Source organism: Leopardus geoffroyi, chromosome E1 (genome assembly GCF_018350155.1).
Source record: "Leopardus geoffroyi isolate Oge1 chromosome E1, O.geoffroyi_Oge1_pat1.0, whole genome shotgun sequence".
Taxonomy (NCBI): domain Eukaryota; kingdom Metazoa; phylum Chordata; class Mammalia; order Carnivora; family Felidae; genus Leopardus; species Leopardus geoffroyi.
In genome coordinates this window covers 59,937,481-59,960,088 of record NC_059330.1, presented here as the reverse complement: position 1 = coordinate 59,960,088, position 22,608 = coordinate 59,937,481, and the positions used below count along the sequence as shown (strand labels likewise).

At 57.5% G+C, this 22,608-nt stretch overlaps 1 protein-coding gene across 5 annotated transcripts in view; it reads left to right on the top strand.

Moving 5' to 3' along the window:
• Nucleotides 1-22,608, top strand: part of SLC38A10 (solute carrier family 38 member 10) — a 46,265-nt gene that overhangs the window by 17,035 nt on the left and 6,622 nt on the right. For 4 of the 5 annotated variants that reach the window (XM_045489845.1, XM_045489844.1, XM_045489843.1 and 1 more), the window contains 4 exons: nucleotides 4,005-4,116; nucleotides 5,190-5,296; nucleotides 17,017-17,173; nucleotides 22,432-22,599. In XM_045489845.1, the coding sequence (XP_045345801.1) occupies nucleotides 4,005-4,116; nucleotides 5,190-5,296; nucleotides 17,017-17,173; nucleotides 22,432-22,599 (544 nt within the window). The remainder of the gene's footprint in view (nucleotides 1-4,004; nucleotides 4,117-5,189; nucleotides 5,297-17,016; nucleotides 17,174-22,431; nucleotides 22,600-22,608) is intronic. The other variant, XM_045489842.1, reaches the window with a different exon arrangement.

Here is a 22,608-nt window from a genome sequence, read left to right as displayed (position 1 = left end):
GAAACGCTTTCCTGATCTGAATCGTGTTCTCTTTTGTTGGCTTTTGCTGGGTCTTTCCTGGGTGGTGGTAGGGGGACCTTTTCCTAGTTAAAAATGGAAAAGCTTTGGGACACCCGGGTGGTTCAGGTGGTTGAGCGTCTGACCCTTGATTTCAGCTTGGGCCATGATCCCAGGTCATGGGATCGAGCCCTGCATTGGGCTCCATGCTGAGCGTGGAACCTGCTAGAGATTCCCTCCCTCCCTCCCTCCCTCTCTCTCTCTCTCCCTCTCCCTACCCCCTCCCTTCCCCCAGCTCATGTATTTGCATGTGCACGTGCTCTTTCTCTCTCAAAAAAAAAATTAAATTAAAAAAATGGAAGAGTGGGGCGCCTGGGTGGCACAGTCGGTTGAGCGTCCGACTTCAGCCAGGTCACGATCTCGCGGTCCGTGAGTTCGAGCCCCGCGTCGGGCTCTGGGCTGATGGCTCAGAGCCTGGAGCCTGTTTCCGATTCTGTGTCTCCCTCTCTCTCTGCCCCTCCCCCGTTCATGCTCTGTCTCTCTCTGTCCCAAAAATAAATAAACGCTGAAAAAAAAAATGTTTAAAAAAAAAAAAAAAAAAAAAAAGGAAGAGCTTTGATTAAAGTGAAATCTTTTATAGGGACTTATCTTAATTAAAAAATAATTTTTTATATACTTTATATGTTTATTTTGAGAGAGAGGCACACGCGTGCATAGGAGAGGGGCAGAGAGAGCGGGAGAAGGAATCCTATGCAGGCGTGTGCTGTGAGCACCGAGCCCGACCAGGGCTCCATCCTGCGAACTGTGAGATCGTGACCTGAGCTGAAATCAAGAGTCAGCACTCAACTAACTGAGCCACTAGGCACCTCGGAATTTCTTTAATGTTTATTATTTTTTTTAATTAAAAAAAACAATTTTTAGGTTTACTTATTTTGAGAGAGACAGCACAAGCAAGGCAGGGGCAGAGAGAGCGGGGAACAGAGGATCCAAAGCAGGCTCTGTGCTGACAGCAGAAAGCCCGATGTGGGGCTTAAACCCACGAACCACGAGATCGTGACCTGAGCCAAAGTCAGACACTTAACCGACTGAGCCACCCAGGCGCCCCAAATGTTTATTCATTTTTGAGAGAGAGCGTGAGTGGGGTAGGAGCAGAGAGAGAGGGAGACACAGAATCTGAAGCAGGCTCCGGGCTCCAAGCTGTCAGCACAGAGCCTGATGTGGGGCTCGAACCCACGAACCGGGAGATCATGACCTGAGCCGAAGTTGGACGCTTAAACGACTGAGCGACCAGGCACCTTGGGATTATTATTATTATTACTTTTTTAAGCCAACTTTGGAGAGAAGAGCTGGAACGAAGGGGTCTGTTCACGTGGGGCGCGTGGAGAGTGTCTGGGCAGCGAAGGCCCACTCCCGTGACTATACAGCCCCCTGCTGTCATCCCCAAAACAGCGATGCAGCAGGAAACTGGGCCCTTGACGCTGTGGAATGTGTGGGAACGTGGAAGAGCCACTTTGTGACGATGGCCAGGTCGGCACTGGGGTCGGCGCCCGGTGCTCTCCATGCTGGTGGAACTTAAAGTTTCAGCAGTTTGACAGAAGCTTCCAGAAGAGGCTGAGTTGCATTCACTTTCATGTGTGCACTCAGGGCCCTGCTTAGCCCTTTATGAGACGTTTTCCCGTGCATGGGTTGGAACTGGAAGTTTCTCTCGGCTCTGTGTTGCCAAGTCAAAAACAGAAGGTCTGTGTCACAGTTCGTGCCCCAAGTTGTGGGAGCCCCCGTCCTTCTCGGGAGCCCACAGCCTCGCAGCTTCATTCGCAGCTTCTTTCCGCGGCCGTGTCTTGTGACTCTGGCCTGAGGTCCTTGAGTCCGGTCTGCGGTGTCAGCCAGGACTCCTGGTGGCCGCACAAGTTCCGCGTGAACTGCTGAGGCCGCGGGGCAGGTGGGGAGTTTGGGGTCTTGAACTCCAGGAGACGGGGGGTCCAGTAGCCAGATTGGGTAGGGCGGGCTGCCGGGGCCTCCAGAAGAGCTGGAGTGGGGCCTGCTGTCCACGTGGTTGGTATGCGCTCGAGGCGGCCACCCCCCCAGCCCCCCGCCCCCACCGGTGGTGCCACCAGAGACGGCACCTCGTGGCAGAGGCTGAGTCCTGAAGGACTGGCTGTCCTTCCACCTCCAGTTTGTCCCCCTCACCCCCCATCGTTCAGGTACCTGGGCGCCAGGCATGGCATGACGTCGCACTTTGTCCCTTGGGGGTGGTGGCTGGGTCGGCTCCCCGCCCCCCCTCTGCACTGTGAGTTGCTTGCGTCCATCTTTCACGGTCTGTTGCCAACACACGCTTAGTGTATGAGCGGCATTTGTGCCTCTGTGTATAATGCATTTTTATCGTTTGCGTTATTTTTTTTAACGTTTATTTTGAGAGGGAGACAGAGCATGAGCGGGAGAGGAGCAGAGAGAGAGGGAGACACAGAATCCGAAGCAGGCTCCAGGCTCCGAGCTGTCAGCACAGAGCCTGTCGCGGGGCTCGAATCCACGAGCAGTGAGATGACCTGAGCCAAAGTTGGACACTTAACCGGCTAAGCCAGCCAGGCACCCCGATTTTTATCGTTTAAGAAGTAAAATCCATAGTGGCATTAGAGGAAATAGTAAATCAAGGAAAAAAACTCAGGTGGCTGGGTGGCCCAGTCGGTTGAGCATCCCACTCTTGATTTCGGTTCAGGTCAGTATCCCGGGGTCGTGGGATCGAGCCCCACGTTGGGCTCCATGCTGAGCACAGACCCTGTTTGAGATTCTCTTTCTCCTTCTCACTGGCTTGTGCTCACACCCTCCCCCCACAAAATAAAGACAAATAAATAATTAAAAAGGTTCTCTCTCTCCCTCTGCCCCTCCCCCCCACTCGCATGTTCTCTCTCTCTCTCAAATAAAAAATAAAAATTTAAAAAACGAAGAAAGAGACTTCATCTGTGTCTCTCCGTCCTCCCACAGATGACGTGGCAAGCGTGCGTCTCTTTAGAGCCCTTCCCTGAGTGCACTCCCGTCTGCGAGCGCGTGTCTCCGTGGAAACCCCAAACAGCTCCCCGCCCTTGCTCTGGGTCCCAGCCCTTGTGGGTGCTCTGGTCGTTGCGGGTCGTTCACGTGTGACCTCTCGGGGGTGACTCTGTCCCGACCTCCTCCGCACATGGAGCTTCCCCTTCCCCCCCTCATCTTGGAATACCGGGTAGGTTTCTAGGCAGGAGTTCTCGGGTCCAGAGCGGTAGCCCTAACACCCCTCCTCACCAGACCAGGTGCGAGCCGTCCTCCTAAGCCGCTCAGAAACTCGGGCTGCGGCCGTCCTAAGAAAGCCGCCTGCGTCAAGGTCTATTCTGGAAATCGGGTGCTTTGAACTTCTGGTTATGGAAGGTTCTGAGGCTCCCCCGGAGAGGTGTTTCCCAGCCCACGAACGGGAACCGCGGTCAGCCCCTCCTGTGTGCCCAGCGCTGCTCTGGTGCGCGGGCCTTGGTTACACTGCGCGGCGTCCTTTCCTTCCTCTCGGGCTGCGTGTCCAGCGCCTGGAAGGGACAGTGGGTGGCACCGGGTGGCACGAGGGTGTGCCGGGAGTGGGCGCCCCGGGGCTCCCGCTGCGCTCCGAAGCCATCAGCCGGTGTGCGCGGGGCTGGGGCTGGGCTCTGGTGTCCGTGTTGCTACCACGCGGCGCTGTTCTCCATCTCTCCCGCGGGTTGCTCTAAAGGAAGACGGAAGGATTTGCCGCTCAGGTGTCGAGAAACGGAGTTCTCCAGTTTCCCTTCCCCGCCGGACGTGAGGCGCAGCCTGCGCCTTCCTGGCGTCTCGCCGGTTTGGGTTTCCGGTTCCCAGTCACGTTGCTGAGCCGGGCGGTGCCGCGTCTGGAGCGCGGCTGGCGGCCTCGTCCTCGCCCGTCGGCCGCACAAGGCAGGGCCCTTTGAGGGCGTCCTGGCTGGAGTGCGGGGAGGAGATCAGTCATTTCGAAACCTTTGTTTTTGTTTTCTTTCACCCAGCAGAAAGATGGCACCTTTACCGCTGGGGGGTACATGCCCCCTCTGCGGTTTAAAGCGCTCACCCTCTCTGTCGTCTTTGGAACCATGGTCGGTGGAATCATGATCCCAAACGGTGAGTGTGGGGGGCAGGCTGCTCTGGGGCCCGATCTCCTGCCGGCCCTCTGCCTGTCCCCCGTCCTCCTGCGTCCCTGTGTTATGCGTAGGGACCCCGCAGCCGTCCCTGCCTGGAGTCTCATTCAACCAGGACACATCCCAGAGTCTCATGCCACCCTCCCTGGTGTCCTAGAACAGTCTAGACACTCTCAGTGAATCTTTGGCACCCCAAGAAAAGCGTGGGATGAACGTCTCAGCGTCAGGGAACCACAAGCACACGCAGAAACCTGAGCACTTGAGCCCTGGGTGGAGACGGAGGTGCGGGGACGCGGGCCCGGTTTGTGAAAACGAGGGGCTACGGCAGCTCCTGTGCTCTTGACTCCCGGTTTTGATGACACATCACCGAGGGAGGACCCGAGCGGGGTCTGAGCTCTCAAACGCGTTCTCCTGGACATGCAGAGCTTCCTGACATCGGATACCCGGCGGGGCCTGCGTGCGCTCCCCCCAGGTAACCGGCCAGGCGTCTGCACTCCACGCGTCCTGGCTTCCACACACGTCCGAGGACCCGTCCTGCTCCGTCTCTCGCCGAGCGAGGCGGAGGGGGTGGTGATTTAAGATGAGGCATCCGAGAAGGCCCTGCTGGACACCCACGTGCTCTGGGAGGAACCAGGGCGTGCTCTCGGGGCTCGCTTTGGGCCGGACCCTATGGAGAGACGCCCGCTCCTGCCTCGCCAAGGCCCACACGGTCGAGGGAGGGAGCCGCGTTGGCCCCATTTCACTGGCCAGGAACTGAGGTGCAGGGAGCATGGAGCTAGGCTGAGACTCCACAGCCGGGAAGGCGTGGCCTTTTGGCCTCTGGTTCTCCTGGGGCCACTGGCCCCACGCTATGCCGCCCTGTAGCCTTGGACGGCATCCCCTTCAGTGTGGCTGTGGGCACGGGAGGGGTGCCTCCGCTCCCACTCGTGTTCTGGAGGCGTGCGTGGAGGGGCCTCGTGGCAAGGGGCTTGCTCGCCTGGGCCTGCCGAGAGCTTTCATTCGGTCCCTTGCCGGAGACGCTGGCCCTCACCCCTCCCTGTTGCTTCCTGTTCCCAGTGGAGACGATCCTGGGCCTCACGGGCGCCACGATGGGAAGCCTCATCTGCTTCATTTGTCCGGCTCTGATCCATAAGAAAATCCACAAGAACGCCCTTTCCTCCCAGGTGAGTGTGGCTCGGCCCCACGGGCTGGGTCTGGGCTCGGGGCGAGGCGGGGGGTCGTGCTGTCCCACGAGGGCTTCTCAGGAGGCGAGGTCCTTGGTCCGGATGGTGCAGGAGGCACAGGGTCAGGCCACACCGCTGCCATGCGGACGTGGGGAGGTTCCTGGGGGCCGGGTGTGTGTGTCGCGCACCAGCTTCCTCAGCCGAGCGCCGAATACCGAAGTGCTTTTGTGCGACCGTGTGTCTGGACGGTGAGTGGCGCTTCCGTGAGTGTGTGTGCACTGCACGCTTCGCACCCCTCCCCCAGCTCCCCCCTCCCCTCCCCCCCCCCCCGCCGCGGCGCCCCCACTGTCTCCCTGGACCGCGTGATGGGGTGTCCTCTGCCGCATGGAGACAACTTGTGACAACTGTGTGTGTGCCTGAGTGCTGGGATAGACTTGCCTCTTGCCAACCTGGTAGGGGCTTGCTGAGTTCTTCCCCCCCGGTGTGGTTTGGTGACTGTTTCAGGAGTACCGTGTACTATGCATACAGCAGAGCCCCTAATTCTCTGCGCACAGCCTGACCCCTTGCTAAGTGAACCCAGCCACAGAGCCACCGTCCGTGGCAGGTTTAGAACATTCCAGCACTCGACGGCTCCCTGGGGTGCCTCACAGTCTTTCCCCTCCAAAGGTTACTGCTCGTCTGTCTTCTGACCTCTTGGAAAAACTTTGCCTGTCTTCGAGTTGGGGTAAATGGAGTCTAACAATGCGTGTTTGTGTACGTCTGGCCTCCTTACCCAAGTGTCACATCTGTGGCCAGCTGTGTCGCCGCGGGGTCGGGCAGCTTGCCTCTTCTTGCTGCATGACATCGCATGGTACCCCCAGGGCAGACGGTGGGGCCCTCCACGAGACTCTTCTGTGATGTGCGTGCAGCACGTCGGTGATTCACTGAGGCAGGGGTAGCGGGTCCCGGGCTTACGTCCCTCCAGCTTCGGCAGCTTTTGCCAAACTTCTGCCGGTTTTCCAAAAGTGGTCTTCTGGCCCCACATTAGAATTCCAGTTGCTGGGGCGCCTGGGTGGCGCAGTCGGTTAAGCGTCCGACTTCAGCCAGGTCACGATCTCGCGGTCCGTGGGTTCGAGCCCCGTGTCGGGCTCTGGGCTGATGGCTCAGAGCCTGGAGCCTGTTTCCGATTCTGTGTCTCCCTCTCTCTCTGCCCCTCCCCCGTTCATGCTCTGTCTCTCTCTGTCCCAAAAATAAACAAACGTTGGAAAAAAAAAAAAAAAAAGAATTCCAGTTGCTTCTGCATCTGCTGTCCTGGTCACAGATGCTAGTCCTTCCGAGGGCTGTGCAGTAGCACCTCGTGTGGGTTTTAATTTGCAGTTCCCATGGGGCGTCTGCGTGGCTCAGTCAGTTGAGCGACCAACTTTGACTCAGGTCACGATCTCACAGTTTGTGAGTTCGAGCCCCGCGTCGGGCTCTGTGCTGACAGCTCAGAGCCTGGAGCCTGGAGCCTGCTTCGGATTCTGTGCCTCCCTCTCTCTCTGCTCCAACCCACTCGCCTTCCGTCTCTCTCTCTCTCAAAAATAAGTAAACATCAAAAAAATTAAAAAACAAATTTGCAGTTCCCAGATGACTGGTGGTGTTGAGCCCCCTCACATGGGCATGTCCGCTGTGGGAGCCTCTGTGACTGCCTTTCACGTCTTGTCCCGTTTCAGCTAGTGGGTTGTTGGTCTTTTTATAAACAGTTTTTTTTTTTAATTTTAAAAATTTAATTTATTTATTTTAGAGAGAAAAAGAAAGAGTGGCACAAGGGACATAGGGGGAGAGAGAGAGAGAATCCCATGAAGGGCAGAGAGAGAGGGAGAGAGAGTGCAGAGCCAGAAGCAGGGCTCGAGCTCACGAACCGTGAGATCACGACCTGAGCCGAGGTTGGGTGCTTAACCGACTGAGCCACCCAGGCGTGCTGTCTTTCTCTTAATGATTTTGTGGAAGTTCTTAGAAGATTCCGGATCTAAATCTTTTTTCAGAACTACCTACTGCAGATGTTTTCGCTCTTGGCGACCTTTCCACTTTCTTCGTGATACCTTTTGACCAACAGCTGTTCTTCATTTTAGTGTACTTCAGTTTGTCACCCTTCTTTTGCTGGGTGCTTTTTATGTGCTGTTTTAGAAATGTTTGCCCACTGCAGGGTCCTACGGATAGCCTCCCGGGTTAGACTCTGGAAGCTTTTATCATTCATATTCAGATGCACACTCTGTCTGAAACGGATGGGGAGGTAGGGTGAGGGCTCCTAGCCGATTGCACCCTCTGTCCCTGCCACTGAGGTGGCCCTGCTATCACGGGTCACCTGTGCCCTCAGGGGACTGCTGGGGACGCCTCTGGGGCTGGTCTGTCCGGCTCTCCTTGTGCTGGCGAGGCCCTGCTCCAGTGCGGGGGCTTTACAGTGAGTCTGCACGTCAGGCAGCAGGAGCTCCCTTCCTTCGTTCTTCTGCAAGGGGGTCCCCGCTGTCTCCGTGTCAGTTTTCAGCCCCCTCCGGCACAGCCGCGTTGGGTTTGGATGGGGTTGCACCAAACCATAGATGCAAGAACCGCCACCGCCCTTCACGGCCACAGCGTTTCCGCGTTTTCGTTACGTCTTCTTTGCCCACGGTTTCTCTTTAGACTTCCAGACTTTGGGGGCTCCTGGTAACCTTTTGTACTACTGTTTTCAAGCACGATCCCCTTGTGGTTGGAGAACATACGCTGAAGAACTTGAATTTCAGTGCTTTGACATTTTTGAGGCTTGTTTTGTGTCCCAGCACGTGGTCTCCTCCAATGGATGCTCAGGGCCTGTGGGTGGTTAGACCATTTACTAACTGCGATATTCAGATCTTACGTGGTCTTGCTCGTTTTTTGACCTTGTGTGTCAGTTAGGGGAAAGAGAGGACAAGTCAGGCTGTAATCGTAGGTTTGTTTATTTCTCCTTTTAGGTGTATCAGTCTTTGCTCTTTATCTTGAAGCTATGTTATTAGGAGCATATCGTTTTAGGCTGGTTGTTTCTTGTTAAAACTAACCCTTTTTGGGGCGCCTGGGTGGCTCAGTCAGTTGAGCAACCAGCGTCAGCTCAGGTCATGATCTCGAGGTTCGTGAGTTGGAGCCCCGCATTGGGCTCTCTGCTGTCAGTGCAGAGCCCGCTTGCGATCCTCTGTCCCCGCTCTCTGTCTCTGCCCCTCCCCTGTTTGTGCTCTCAAAAATAAACAAACATTTAACATTTTTCTTTTTTTAAACCCAACTAACCCTTTTTTCCTGTGAAACGTCTCTTTTTATCTTTGGGACTGCCTCTGTCCTTAAAGTTGGTCTTGTCTGATATAGTGTGACTAACTTGACTTTGCTTTGGATTAATATTTACACAGTATAGTTTTCTATCCTTTTTTGATCTCTCTATGCTTTTTATATTTGTGGTATGTCTTAGATAACAGCATGTAGTTGGCTTTTGTAGTGTTTTGTTTTTATCCAGTTTGTTAATAAGAGTATTTAAGATTAAAAAAAAAAAAAAGTAAGTTGTTTTTTTTTTTTTTTTTAACATTTATTTATCTTTGAGAGACAGAGAGAGACAGAGTATGAGCAGGGGAGGGGCAGAGAGGAAGGGAGACACAGAATCCGAAGCAGGCGCCAGGCTTCAAGCTGTCAGCACAGAGCCTGAGGCAGGGCTCGAACCTACAAACCATGACATCATGACCTGAGCCGAAGTCGGATGCTTAACCAACTGAACTACTCAGGCACCCCAAGATTTTTTTATAGGGAATATAATTACTGATTTGGGGGGGATTAAAACTTCCGTCTTACTCTTTGTTTTTTATTTGTCCTATCTGTTCTTTTTTTGTTTGTTTCTTTCTTGCTGACTTTTGGATAAGTCAGGCATTTTAAGTATTCGGTTTTTTTTTTTTTTCTTTTTAATTTTTTAATGTTTATTTTTTTGAGAGAGAGATGGAGTGTGAGCAGGGGAGGGGCAGAGAGAGAGGGAAACACAGAATCCAGAGCAGGCTCCAGGCTCTGAGCTGTCAGCACAGAGCCCGATGTGGGGCTGAACCCCTGAACCACAAGATCATGACCTGAGCCAAAGTCGGACAATTAACCGACTGAGCCACCCAGGCGCCCCTTAAGTATTCACCTTTTTATTTTTCTCTTAGCTGGAGTTGCACGTTTCTGTTCTAATGGTTATACAAGGCAGTTTAATATGGATCTTAGAGTTGGCTATAAATTATTTTTACCATTTCCCGGATAAGACAAGTATCCCATGATATTTTGCCTCGGTTTACCTTCCTTTAGCCTTTGGTGCTGTTGTTTTTGTGTATTTTAGTTTTAAAACTTCTTTTTTTATGTGTATTTTAAACATCACAAGATACCGTTACTGTTTTAAGTTGTCAGTGTTATTTATATTGATCCTTTGCAGCCTCTTGGTTTTCTGTCACTTGGTCCTGTCTTCTGGTGTGCTTAGTAGTTTCTGTTTGAGAACTGGTAGAGATTCTGAAAGATGCTGCCTTCCAGCAGACAGAGGATGGGCAGGAGGCCTGTATTCAGTTGAGGTGAGTCTGTTTGTGGTTTGCCTCACTCCTAGGGCACAGCCCTTCCAGGGTCTCAGTTCAACGCCATCGCCCTCACACTGCTAAATTCTCTGCTTAGCTTTGATTTTCTTGGCAGGTGCTCCTTGCGCCTCTCTGCGTAGCTGGTAGCTGGCATGTGCCTTGGGGAGAACTGCACACGGGGTATGGGTGCCCTTCTCCAAGGATGGTGGCGCTTGAGTTCTGGATGCTGGAGCGCCCACACCCTTAGCCCCTGGTGCCCGCCTTGCATGTTGTGCCAGCTCCAGGCTGCTGCTCTCTTGCCTGGTGCTCAGTGCCACGGGTCGGGAGGAGCCGGGGCCTCTGTGCTGGCCTCCATCCTCACGGGCAGTCTCAGTGGCCCAGGTTGTCTGCCACTATCTTCAACTCGGTGATTTTAGTGAGTTCTGGGAATTAACTAGCCCATGACTGCCAGATTGCACACGTTTTTTCCTTCATCAAGTCCCAGAGTTTTAGTCCCTCAGACTCTCATAAGGGAAGAAAGTCATTGTTAGAAAGGCCCACCTCTCAGTATGATTTTTAAAAATTCTTTTCCTCGGTTCTAGTACTGTCATGATCTTTGCTCATCTGTGTCTTATTTTGGGTTAAGAAGCAAAGCCGACTCATGAGCTGTCGCTCTGTCCCTGACGTGCCATGTTACTGCTCCCACGTATATAGATGCTTGCGTGTGCGTGGGCCTCACGTGGGACTTGCATTCAAAGGTACCGCTGGTGGGGGTGCCTGCGTGGCTCAGTCAGTTAAGCCTCCCACTTCGGCTCAGGTCATGATCTCATGGTCTGTGAGTTTGAGCCCCACGTCGGGCTCTGTGCTGACAGCTCGGAGCCTGGAGCCGGCCTCGGATTCTGTGTCTCCTTGTCTTTCCGCCCTTCCGCCTCTCATGTGCACGCGCACTCTCTCTCTCTCTCTCTCTCAAAAATAAATAAATATTAAAAAATTTTTAAAAACAAAAAAAAGTACCTCTGGCCTGCCCTGTCGTGCAGCCGTCCACACTGCTTGCTGCCATGGCCCATGGTAGCGCAGGGGCCCCTGCGCTGTGACACATCGTTCTGGAGACTTTTTTTAAAATTTGGATCCAACTGGGGCGCCTGGGTGGCGCAGTCGGTTGGGCGTCCGACTTCGGCCAGGTCACGATCTCGCGGTCCGTGAGTTCGAGCCCCGCGTCAGGCTCTGGGCTGATGGCTCGGAGCCTGGAGCCTGCTTCCGATTCTGTGTCTCCCTCTCTCTCTGCCCCTCCCCCGTTCATGCTCTGTCTCTCTCTGTCCCAAAAATGAATAAACGTTGAAAAAAAAAAAAAATTTGGATCCAACTATTTTTTTAAGGCGTATTTATTTTTAGTAATCCTACACCCAGTGTGGGGCTTGAACTCAACCACCCTGAGATCAAGAGTCACATGCCCACCCCCCTGGCCTCCTGACTGAGCCAGCTAGGCACCCTGCCCTGGAAACGTTTTAATGCTGATCTCTTGTCCTCACTCTTATTAATGACATTTCTGGACGTGCTCGCCTGTGCATTTTCCATATGAATGTTCGAATTAGCCGCTCTGACTCTTAACAAAACTAAATCCAGCTTTTTGGTTTTTGGTCGAGTTGGAATTCACTGAAACTGTAGGTTAATTTGGAAAGTGCCATCTTTCTGCTCTAGCCGATCTGCAGTGTGTACGGAGCAGCCTTCCTGGGCGTCCTAGGGTGTGGTGTCCTGTCCGCCTCTCCCAGGCTGTCCCGTGCGTCTGCGCCACCGGGATCTCCTTTTCTGCAAAAGCTCTTCTCCCTGCTTGTGTGTAGGGGCCTGTCTCCTTCACATGTCAGCTCTTCACCCACCGTACAGGGTCTCTGATAATCTCCCCTCCTCCTTTCCAGGGGTTACGACTTCTCTTTCCTCGTGTGCGTGTCCTGCCCCTCTGGCTGTGGTGCTGGCAGTGGGAGGGGCTGGCAGTGGGAGGGGCCTCGCCACTCAGCGGGGACAGCTCCTGGTCTTTAACCCGTGAGCCTGGTGCTGGCTGTGGCTTCATACATGGAGAATTCCATACATTCGCACACCTCTGCACGTACACCTATGTAAACACACACGGAATCGTGGCAGAGAAGCCCCTCTCTGTGCCTGCTTTACTGTGTTTTTTAAATTTTTTTAACATCTGTATATTTAGTTATTTTTGAGAGAGAAAGAGAGAGCAAGTAGGGGAGGGGCACAGAGAGAGGGAGACAGAATCCCAAGCAGGCTCCAGGCTCTGGGCTGTCAGCACAGAGCCTGATGTGCTGCTTGAACCCACGAACTGTGAGATCATGATAAATTTTTTTTTAATGTTTATTTATTTATTTTTGAGAGAGAGAAAAAGAGAGAGAGAGAGAGAGCCAGCAAGTAGGGGAGGGTATGGTTTTTTAAATCTAGAGAGCACACTGAATTGTATTAACCATTTGTGGAGAAGGTGGTTAAGTTTCTCCCTCTGACTTAGTGCCCTGGTGAGTTGTATCACAAGTCAGTTCTGGAGTGGACCATCTGACCGTGGCCTACCTTTCACCTGCTGCTGCCTTTTGTTTGCGTTTTATTTCCGAACATGTAGCTTTCACATGTTGAGGAAAACATCTCCCAAGGGACACACTTGGAAATGTGGCTGGAGGTCGGTGCGCATAGGCCTGGGGCCCTGGGGGCACCTGCTTGGCTCCCGCCTCCTTTCTGTCCCAGGAGCTCTAGGTGCTGCTCCTGTCAAAGGCACAGACTGGGCATCAGGCCCAGGGTCCGCTCTCCCCAGCCCACCTGAGTGCTCCTTGACACAACAGTGCTTGTCCCTGGACACCGGCCTGGACAGGAGCTGGACTCGGGGTGCGTGGGTGATGGGTGTGTCGGGGCGGGGCTGCAGAAAGTCCCAAAAGAAGGAGTGTCCTGAGAAACATTCTGGAAGGAGGAGCAAGGACTGTGCAAACACCATGAGCCCTTAGTGAATCGAAAGGAACATTATCTGCCATAGTGCATTCATTCTTTATCTTGAGAATCAGAGACTACATTAGAGTGTCTGTCCCGTCCTGACCTAGGTGGAGGGTTCTGGAATTGGCGCGCTGCGTCCTGGAAGCCAGCAGGGGGCTCAGGAGCCATGGGAGGGGCCCCCGGAAGAGAGCAGAGGTTCTGCGGGCGCCCAGGGCACGGCCTGTGCAGCTCACCGGTGCAGCCGTTCTCCGGGCGCCCAGCGGGCAAGCAGCTGACCCAGGCAGGGCCGGAAGGTTGGCTCTGTGCTCCTGGAAGGGCGCGAGTGAGTCAATGCACACCGAGTCTTGGATTCCAGTGAGTCACCCCACGTTGCCTGCTGACCTCGACCGGAGCCCGACACTGGAGACCCTCCGGCTGGGATCTGTGGGCTGGGGCCGGAGTGCCCGTCAGACACTGGCCGTGCTGACCCGGAGACCAGAACCAGGGCGCGTGGCCGCAGGCTGGCCCGAGCCCGTCTCCAGGTGTGTGTTCATCATTGAGGTGCACAATTTGAGCCTGTGTGTTGTTCACATAGGCTTCCGTGTGCGAAGCGAAAGGGAACCTTTTCCGTGCCCCTGGGTGCCTTTCTCTCTGAGTCCGGGACCTCAGCAGATCTGGAGGTTACAGGTCACGGCTTGAGGGGTGCTCCGGGACATCATGTCACGTGTGGCCCCCAGGCCAAGCCCCTGTTGTTGCCAAGCCCTCAGAATGTCTTTTTTTTTTTTTTTTTAATTTTTCTTTAATGTTTGTTTATTTTTGAAAGGGAGAGACAGAGTGCGAGTGGGGGAGGGGCAGAGAGAGAGGGAGGCACAGAATCCAAAGCAGGCTCCAGTCTCTGAGCTGTCAGCACAGAGCCGGATGCGGGGCTCGAACTCACAAACAGTGAGATCAGACCTGAGCTGAAGTCAGACGCTTAACCAACTGAGCCACCCAGGCGCCCCAAGCCCTCAGATGTATTGTGTCTCTCTCCTCCTGGTGGCCCGGCAGGGGGACTGTGAAGTCAGAAGGCTGGCCCACTGGGCACACTCGTGAGCCTTGTCCTGTTGGATGCACACAGGGCTAGACCCGGAAGGGGCTGGGCTTGGGGCTTCCGGGCTGAGGCTGAGGCTGAGCTCCAGGGACTGGAACTCCCTACTCCCATCCCAGGCCGTGCACCCCTACACCACTGCTCCCTGTCTCTCCGCTCCTGGCCCGGATGGCACAGAGCTCGGCTCCTTCCTCCAGGAGCAGGGCCCCTTATCCGGGACTTTAGAGCACCCGCCATCATTCCTGTTCGCACATTCCGTATCCAGCCTCCAAAGGCCCCGGGAGCCCTGGGCCTCGTAGAGCTCCAGGCTGTGCTCGTGGGCCTGTGGTCAGCACGTACTTGTCATGGCTGCCTCGGGGGACTTGGGCGGCACCTGTGCCCTTTCCCAGTGCCCGGCCCACCCGGGGCACCCGGCACCGTCGTGTGGCCGTGGTCCTGCTCCTTCCTTGGCTCCGGCCGACTCTTGCCTCCAACATTCCTGCTCGCAGATGGCGGTCTGGTCACCACGTGAGCCATCACCCTGTGGACCAAAACTTGCCTGGTGTCCGGTGTGGTCCCCCAGTGTCCTCACTGGCACCCATGTGCCACTAATCTCGCGGCTTCCCCGAAGCGGGAGCGGCTCTGACTTCCCTGCCCCGGGGCTTCTGTGGGCCTGTGGTGTTTCTCCAGAGGAAAGGTGAGGGTAGAGAGCCGAGATGTGTGGCTCCTCACAGAGCCTCTGGCCGGTCCCGCGGGCTGCTCACACTGGGGACAGCGGTCGGCTGGCGAGTGCCCCGCAGGGCCCGGGGCTGGCGTGCAAACCAGGTGTGTCAGGAGACGGGCAGGGTCTCGGTGAAGGAGGCCCAGGGACTGCCACTGGGTGGGGAGCGTGGGTGGAGCTTTGGGCCATGTCCCATGAGGGGGGGACTTGGGATGTCCAGGCCGGTGGCCGGGGCAGGCGTCTGCTTGGGACCCAGTGGAGCTGAGCTTGTTCTCTGCAACCTCTTGGTCCCATGCAGGCCCTCCTTTATAAAGCAACCTTAAGTTGTCACCTGTCAGTCTTCTTTGGGAAGCTCGGCTGTCTCCCGGTACTGGTGGAGTTGACGTTTTTTATTTTTATTTTTATTTTTATGTTTTTGGTTTTGGTTTTTATCTTTTTCAAAAAAAATTTTTTTTTTAATTTTAAGTTTTTTTATTTATTCATTTTGAGAGAGACAGAGTGACCAGGGGAGGGGGGAGAGAGAGGGAGAGAGAGAATCCCAAGCAGGCTCTGCACCATCAGTGCAGAGCCCGACGTGGGGCTCGAACTCACGAAACCATGAGATCATGACCTGAGCCGAAACCGAGAGCTGGATGCTCAACTTACTGAGCCACCCAGGCGCCCCCCCCCAAAATTTTTTTTAATGCTTATTTATTGTTGAGAGAGAGAGAGTGCGAATGGGGGAAGGGAAGAGAGAGACGGAGACCTAGAATCTGAAGCAGGCTCCAGGCTCCGAGCTGTCGGCACAGAGCCCGACGGGAGGCCTGAACTCACGAGCCAAACTGTGAGATCATGACCCGAGTGAGCCGAAGTGGGAAACTTAATCGACTGAGCCACCCAGGCGCCCATGTTTTTTATTTTGTGTGGGGCATTTTTCTTTTAAGCCTAGAAAGCAGAGTGTTACAGTAAGTCCTTCAAAGTCATGGGGGAAATGACTTTGGTCTTCTCTGGACACCATCTTTGCTCCACGAATCTTACCTTCCCGGAAAGATGTCGTGTGCTAAAGCTGAGCATACTCAAGCAGGGTATGAGCATACTTGGCGGGGGGGGGGGGCGTGAGGTCACCGTCAGGCCCTCTTGACCCCAGTCTGCAGATGGCTTCTCCTGCCTCCCAGACCTTGCACGTACCTCGGGTAGTCCCACTGCTCCTGACTGTGGCAGGTGGGTGGGGGTCGCTTCTGGGGGGCTCTGGGAATCCATAGGCCCCCCCTGAGCCACAGCCGACCTCGGAAGCATGGCCTGCACTTGGCCTGTGTGAGCGCCGAACCAGCAGGGTGTTTGGAGCGGTGGGGCAGAGGCGGACCTGTCCTGGAGGCTCTCCCGTCGCTCTCGCCCACCTTTGTGAGTGGGGGCCTTTCCTCCTGGGACCGCCCCTTCTCCAGCTGTGTTGGACCCAGAAAGGCTCACTGGTTATTCTGAACGGATACGTTTTAGAGTCGACGGACGTGCCTTTCAGAAAAAGGTATTGAGTTCTGGCTCCGAGTGCGTGCAGGTGAGTGGCAGGCTCTCCCTGGCTCCTGGGGCAGGTCGCCCCGCGGGCTCCTCCCCCGCGGACTCTGCAGGACCAGAGTTCCTGCTCCCCGGGGAGAGCCTGGTGGGCTGGGCGCAGGCAGGGCAGAAATAGCAGCATCCGCTGCTGTGGCGGCACAAATAACGCAGCGTTGGTCCGACGTGTGTGCGTCTTAAAATAGCTGCAGGAGGAGACGGCCTTATATAATGTGGGGTTTGTCGTACTGAATTACTGAGGGCAGCGTCTGTGACGAGCCGCGGCTCCTTCACGGGAGGGACGGGGTCGGGGACGAGGCCCCCCCGGCGGTCAGCAGCGCCTCGAGCACCGCTCCCTGGGCGGCCCCGATGGCACCCTCCTCTGAAGAGGTCGCGGAGCCGCCGCCTCCATGGCTTTCTCTCCGTCTGTGCCAGCGGCCTTGGGCTCGTCCAGCTCAGTGGGTGACACTGGAGGCGGACGGTCGCACCCGGGCTGTGCGGAGCCAGGCCCCCAGGGGCCTGGGCCCTCTGCAAGGTCGTTGGGTGACGGGTGGGAGGCGCAGGGGCCCCCTTCGAGTCGGTGACGGGGCCTGACCTCTGCAGCCACAGGTGCACGGGTCCGGCTTGGGGGTCGGCTGTCTGCAGGCCGCCCTCAAGCTGCCCTCACGCGGCCCCCAGCCCGCCCTCCCCCCACCGCCAACATGGCTCAAGCCGGTTTCGCTGACGATTCGGTCGCGTTCACCAGTTAGGAGCCACCGTCTCCCAGCGGCCGGCGTGAGCGGCCGGCAGGCTGGCGGGACCATGGCCCGTGTGCCCTGTGCTCCCCAGCCCCTCTTGCTGTGTGCTGTGCCCACTCGCCCCCTCCTCCCCTGCGCAGGGCAGGGCCGCAGGAACTGCCTGACCCCTTTTGCTCTTGGGTCTTTGTCTCGTCCAGGTGGTGCTCTGGGTTGGCCTGGGCATCCTGGTGGTCAGCACACACACTACCCTGTCCGTGAGCGAGGAGGCCCCTGTGGACTTGGCCGAGGAAGCCCCGGCCGGCCGGCTGGAAGAGGCCGAGGGCATCATAAAGGCAGAGGCAGCCCGGCTCCCAGGTAGGCAGCTCCCAGGGGCGCACACGGCCCCGCAGCCTCCTCGGGGCACCCTGGCGGCATCACCTCAGGGTCATGGTGTGCAGAAGGCGCTTTCCAGGTTGTCTCACCTGCCCCTGTCCTGTTGGGGTGATAAGTGGGTCAGGGGGCCTCCAGGGCAGGGTACGGCCACCTGCTTGCCAGGGGACAGATGGCAGATGGTGGGCAGCAGACAGCAGGGTTGAGATCTCCTTGCCCACCATTCGGTGTGCCCACAGGTAAGCGGATGAGTGGGTGTTACCACATTTGCTTGCTCTGTTGTGAGTTTGTAGGGTTCGAGCCAGGTTTTGCCTGGACAAAGTCAGCAACGCCCTTGGCTTTGTTTGATGTTCCGCATTGCTCTCGGCACTCCCGCCTCCGCCCCGACGTCGATGGGTGATGACCCACGCGGCCTGCTACATCCGCGGGCCGGCCTCGGAAGGCCCGCTGGGCTGTGGCTCTGTCACCCCACCTGTAGCCGTGCCCGTGGGGTGCAGGGTGGTTTCTGAGCGTGACTTTCCAGGGTACAGAAGAGGGTCCATTGTGTCCGGAGTCGGTTGGAAGAGAAGAGGTTTCTTTGAGCCTGTGGTCCTTCCAGGCAAAGCTGGGAGGTGTGCGGGGAGGACCTCCTCCGTGCTGGGCCCTCACCCCCAGCGGTGGCCCTGCGCGGCGTCAGGCTTGGGCACCGGCGGGCTGTGCTTCTGTGGTAGCGTTCACTCTGGGGGCTCCTGCTCTGACGACAGTTGTATGCATCCGCGCTAGCAGTGCGCCTGTGCGTGTCTGACTCCCCTCCCCTGCAAAGAGACCCCCACTTGGATTGAGATTCGCCAGGCTGCCTGCCAGGCTTACCCCTCGGGAGGAGGCCCCCTAGGGGAGGCTGTTTGCTCGTGGGTTTCAGGTGTCTGTTGACGCCGATAGCTAAGGAGTGCCTGCCCTAGGTGGGAGCCCCGGTCTCCCCACCTACCGTGACTGATAAAAGAGAAGGTCCCAAAGGGCTGGCGAGAGAATTGAACCTGCCGTGGTCCTTGCTGGGGCCGGGCCTGCCAGCAGTTGAAGGCACACGGCCCTTGGATGTGTCGCCGTGTCTGTCTCTGGCCTTGAGAGCCCCTGGCTGCGTCAGTGCAGCCCACAGACTCCCCTACGGGAGAACAGTCCGTCCTGGGGCTCAGAGGAGCCGGCTCTGCTCTCTTCTGCCTTCGTGGGGTGGCGAGGGCCGGCGGAAAGATTCCCCTTCTGGGATCCCTGCGGAGAGGACCCTGAGAATGGCAGCGTTTGCCAGGGAAACAAATCAGGGTGCTCGGAAGCTGCCTGCGCGTCCCACCCTGAGTTGCACGGGTTGGGCAGTTTGGAGGGAGAAAGTCCACTTGAAGAGGGAAGTGGGTGGCCTGCACCTGCCACGTTGACAGCCCGCCGGGTCTCTCACCGCCAGGCATCTTGTGTGCTTTGGGGATGATCCTGGCAGGACTGGACTCGGGCACCGGTGTCCCCATCTCAGCCGGCTGTGGGCTTTCCAGCGTCCGTCAGCACCCGGCTGCCTGTCCCCGTGGCCGCCGTAGTCCACGGCCTGTCAGCAGCTGCGTCCTGTCATGGAGGCGGGCTGTGGGCCCTTGGCTCACCTGGAGCCCGCCGAGGGCACATCTGGTTTCCATTTCTTCCACGAGGCTGTAACGAAACACGTGGCCCCCCTTGGAACCACATGCCGTTTGTTTTTAGCGCGTTCTCCGTTTTTCTCGCCCCGGCCTCCCCCGTAATTGATGGGTTGCCTCGTTGAAGCAGAGCTGGGACCGCGGGGCCTGCCCCGTCCGTGTGCACACCCTGTCGGACTTCTGCCCGTCAGCCGGAGTGGGGTTTTATTGGTCTCTTTGATGTTGGAGAGGCCAGAATGGTGCTGGCTTTCCTTAGAGCCCCAAGCGGGCCCCGGGACAGATGATGGCGGTCCTGCCCTGCTGGGGACGCACGTAACCGGCACCCATGGCCGGGCACCCCTGGGGAGCAGAGCCCCGGACGCGCAGGTGTGGCAAACAGCGAGTGTGGAGGAACGAGGTTGCTGATTCCCCTGAGGCAATTATCTGTTAAAAAGGCTAATTAGGCCATTTATCTCCTCTATCTGATGGCACCCTAGAGGGTCTGGCTGGGCAGGTCGGGTTCTGTAACTTGTTTGGCTCCCTCCTCTGAATGCGCACGTCCCCTCTCCTCTTTCCCCTCCCAGCGTTCCCTCCCCGCCCCGCGTCCCCACTGTGCGTGTGTCAGAGCCCCCATGGCCCACACTGTCCCCGCCAGCGCCCTGCGGGGGCACGGCTGGCTTCTGCTCTGTGGGGGAGGAACAAGAAGGGCCAGGACGGGCCCTGCGGGTGTTGGGCCGGAGCGTGCGCCACACGGTGGCCGTGCCTGTGGACTCAGGCGGCAGAGGGTGACCGCCGGCCCGAGTGGCAGCTCGCCACTGGGCCCCCTCGCCCCACACCCTCTCGCCCGAGGACTCGCCCCTGCACACAGGCGCGAAAGCGCGTGCACTCTGTGACAGATGCCAGTGCGTGTGAGGGGGACGTGGCTCCACACGCATCCGCCTTCTCTCAGCAGGGGCAGCGGGGCCCCACCTCGGCTCTCCCGGGTCCCGGCCGCTGTGCTGCCCCCATGGTTTCTGCCCGCGGCGGGACACGGCAGTGTGCAGTGAGATAACTCCGCCAGCCCCGCTGTGCCGGGTTCAGGGGGGACCCGTGGGGCAGGGAGGGCACTGCCCCGGGTGTGCGGCCCTGAGCGACCTGGACCTGCCCTCGGAGTCCCCCCTCCAGCTGCTCTCCCGGGAGAACCGGGCCCATGGTGGTTCTTGCACCCTTGGGAAGGCGGGAGAAGGCCGTCATCGCGACGCGGTCAAGTCCAGGACAGTGCGGTTCAGACAGAAGCGCTTGCTAAGCCGCTCACAGCAACGTCCAGGCAGGTATTTCCAAGGAGCGCTGGAAACCGGTCACCAGAAAGTTCCCTAAAAGCAGGGCCCGGCTTCCTCAAGCACCGTCAGGCAGCTGCTTTTGCTTTATGAGTACGTGGTCCTGGGGTCCTGTGCGTGTCCTGAATCGGGGTTCCCCTCCAGTTGACAGGGACCCCGTGTCTGTGGACTCGGGCGTGATTGGAAAGGTCCCGTTACTTTGGTGCTTGATGGTCTGAGGTGATTGCCTTCCATCCTGACCACTGGGTGCCCGGAGAGAGGCCTGTGATGCCGGTGATCAGCAGCGTGTACCCCAACTCAGAACGGGGTTCTGGAGGGAGAGCCAACAAGGAGGCACCCCCAGTCCCTGGTCCTCGAGTGCAGACTTCCTGGGGGCAGGGGGCAGGGCTGCTCTGGGGGCTGGGTCCCCCCAGACTGCGTCCCCGATTCCAAACACAGAGCCCAGGGCACGGTTCTGGGAGCTCCTGGCGTCCAGCTCACTGAGCCAGAATCACGGACTCGATGCCTATGCTGGACGCTGGAAAGGAAAGTCTGACGAGTAACCATCTGTCGGCCTGTCTTGGGGCGCTCCCAGCCCGCAGCACGGTCAGGACGGTGCGCAGGTCCCTGCCACCAGGCGGCGCAGTTCTAAGTGTGGCACAAGGCCCCTGAGAACCAGCCTGCCCCCGCCCCGGGCAGCATGAGGCACAGACACGGGATTTTCCTGGGTCGTCAGTGGTCGCTGGTAACCGGGAGCCACGACCCTGAGGCTGAGTGACGGGGTCTCTGGAGAAGCCAAGGTGCCTCTCTGCTCACTGGGCCATTTCCTGTGTGTGCGGCCCCAGCAGACTGGTGAGCACAGGCTGCTTTTCAGTCACTGATTCCGAGGGTGTGTTTGCTGCGCCAGGAGGCGTGGCTGGCAAGCTGTGCCCTACGAAGAGCCCCGTTCTAGGTGAGGAAGGACTGGTTGTTGCTGTGGACAGTGATGCCGGGGGTCAGGCCAGCAGCTGGGGGGGGGGTGTGCCCACACAGGGCTCCCCTCGGCCCAGACCACGCCAGGCCCTCCCTGCTCTCGTGGTGGACTCACCTCGTTCCCTGCTGAGACAGGACCACGCGCAGGCCGCTCGGTCCCATGCTAGCACGGCGGTTCTCTGCTTTCCCGTGTTTTTCCTTCCTCTCCTGGCCTTTTTTCTTAGCTCTGTAATCCACTGGTCAGACACCTTGATTTATTGGCGGTTCCTGTTGGAGCATGGGGCCCCGGGAAGGGGTTAATTGTGTGCTGGCGACCAGAACATTTTCACCTGCCCAGGCGACTTCACAAGCTTACTGTTATCAGCCACTTGGTTAAACTGTAGAGTTCGGAGTCTGCTTCCTGCCGGCTCGCCCCCGCCACCCGGCAGGGCCCCAGTTTGGTGAGGGCGCTATCCCAAGCTGTCATGTGAGCGTGCCTCCCCTGGCTGGCACATTGGGTCGGCCTGGGTAATTTCCTTGGGGAGAGGCCGGGCCCCGTCTGAACAGGATTGCTGTGACCCCAGCCTCCCCGCCTCGCCTCCCCGCAACCCTGCTCAGGCCAGCAGCACTGCTGCCCGCAGAGGACGAGTTGGGAAGCAGAGGGTGACATGGCGGGTTTTTTGGGTTTTTTTGAAGTTTCTTTTCCCAGGGCGTTTAGTTTCTGCCACATTTGCCTAACGTTTTCAGTGGAGACCATTTCCTAAGAGGCTCCGTTTTGGCCCCGGTGCGTGGGCCCCACGGTTGCTGTGCAGGTGGGCTGTGGCTCAGGACGGCTGTGTGGGGACAGGCCGCGGCACTCAGGCCGGGCCGGGGTGCCGCTTCCCAGGCTCTGCTGCTTGCCCTCGTCTTCCCTGGACGCTGATTTTCACCGTCTGCGGTACGACGTTGACCGATGGCACATCGGCCTCCCTAAGCGTCTCCTGTTTCCGTGCTGGCCTGCAGTAAGGGCTTGAGTTAGGGCAGGGTGGTGGTTCCGGAGAAGGGGGGACCCTGGGCCGATGCCGGTGAAGCGCGGGCTCGTGCTGCCATCTGGTGGTGACGGCCAGCGTTACGTGGAGTGTTGCTCTTCTGCACCCAGTTAGGTGTAAATTGCATCTTGACCCATTTTTGTTACGAACACACGGGAAAAATGCCGGCTTTCTGTGCTCCTTAGCTGCTAACGAAGGAGCAGGAGAAAGATAACTGCTGAGGCTCTGCCATTCGGCCAGGAAATGTGATTACTTACGATCCGGGGAAAACCGCCCGGTTCCCGTGCCGATTGGCGGCGTGGCCATGTGGAAACCCTGCTCAGTTAGCTGCGCCGTGCTTACAGGCCAGAACCCGATGGTGGACGTGGCCGAGGACGGCCGAGACAAGCCGAAGCTGCCGAATAACAAAGAGGAGACGGAGCAGGCCCAGATTAAGGGCCCTGTGAACGTGCCCCAGAGGGAGGATGCCAAGAACAAGCAGGAGGAGGTGCAGCTGGACCGCCCCGGCCAAGGTGGGGTGC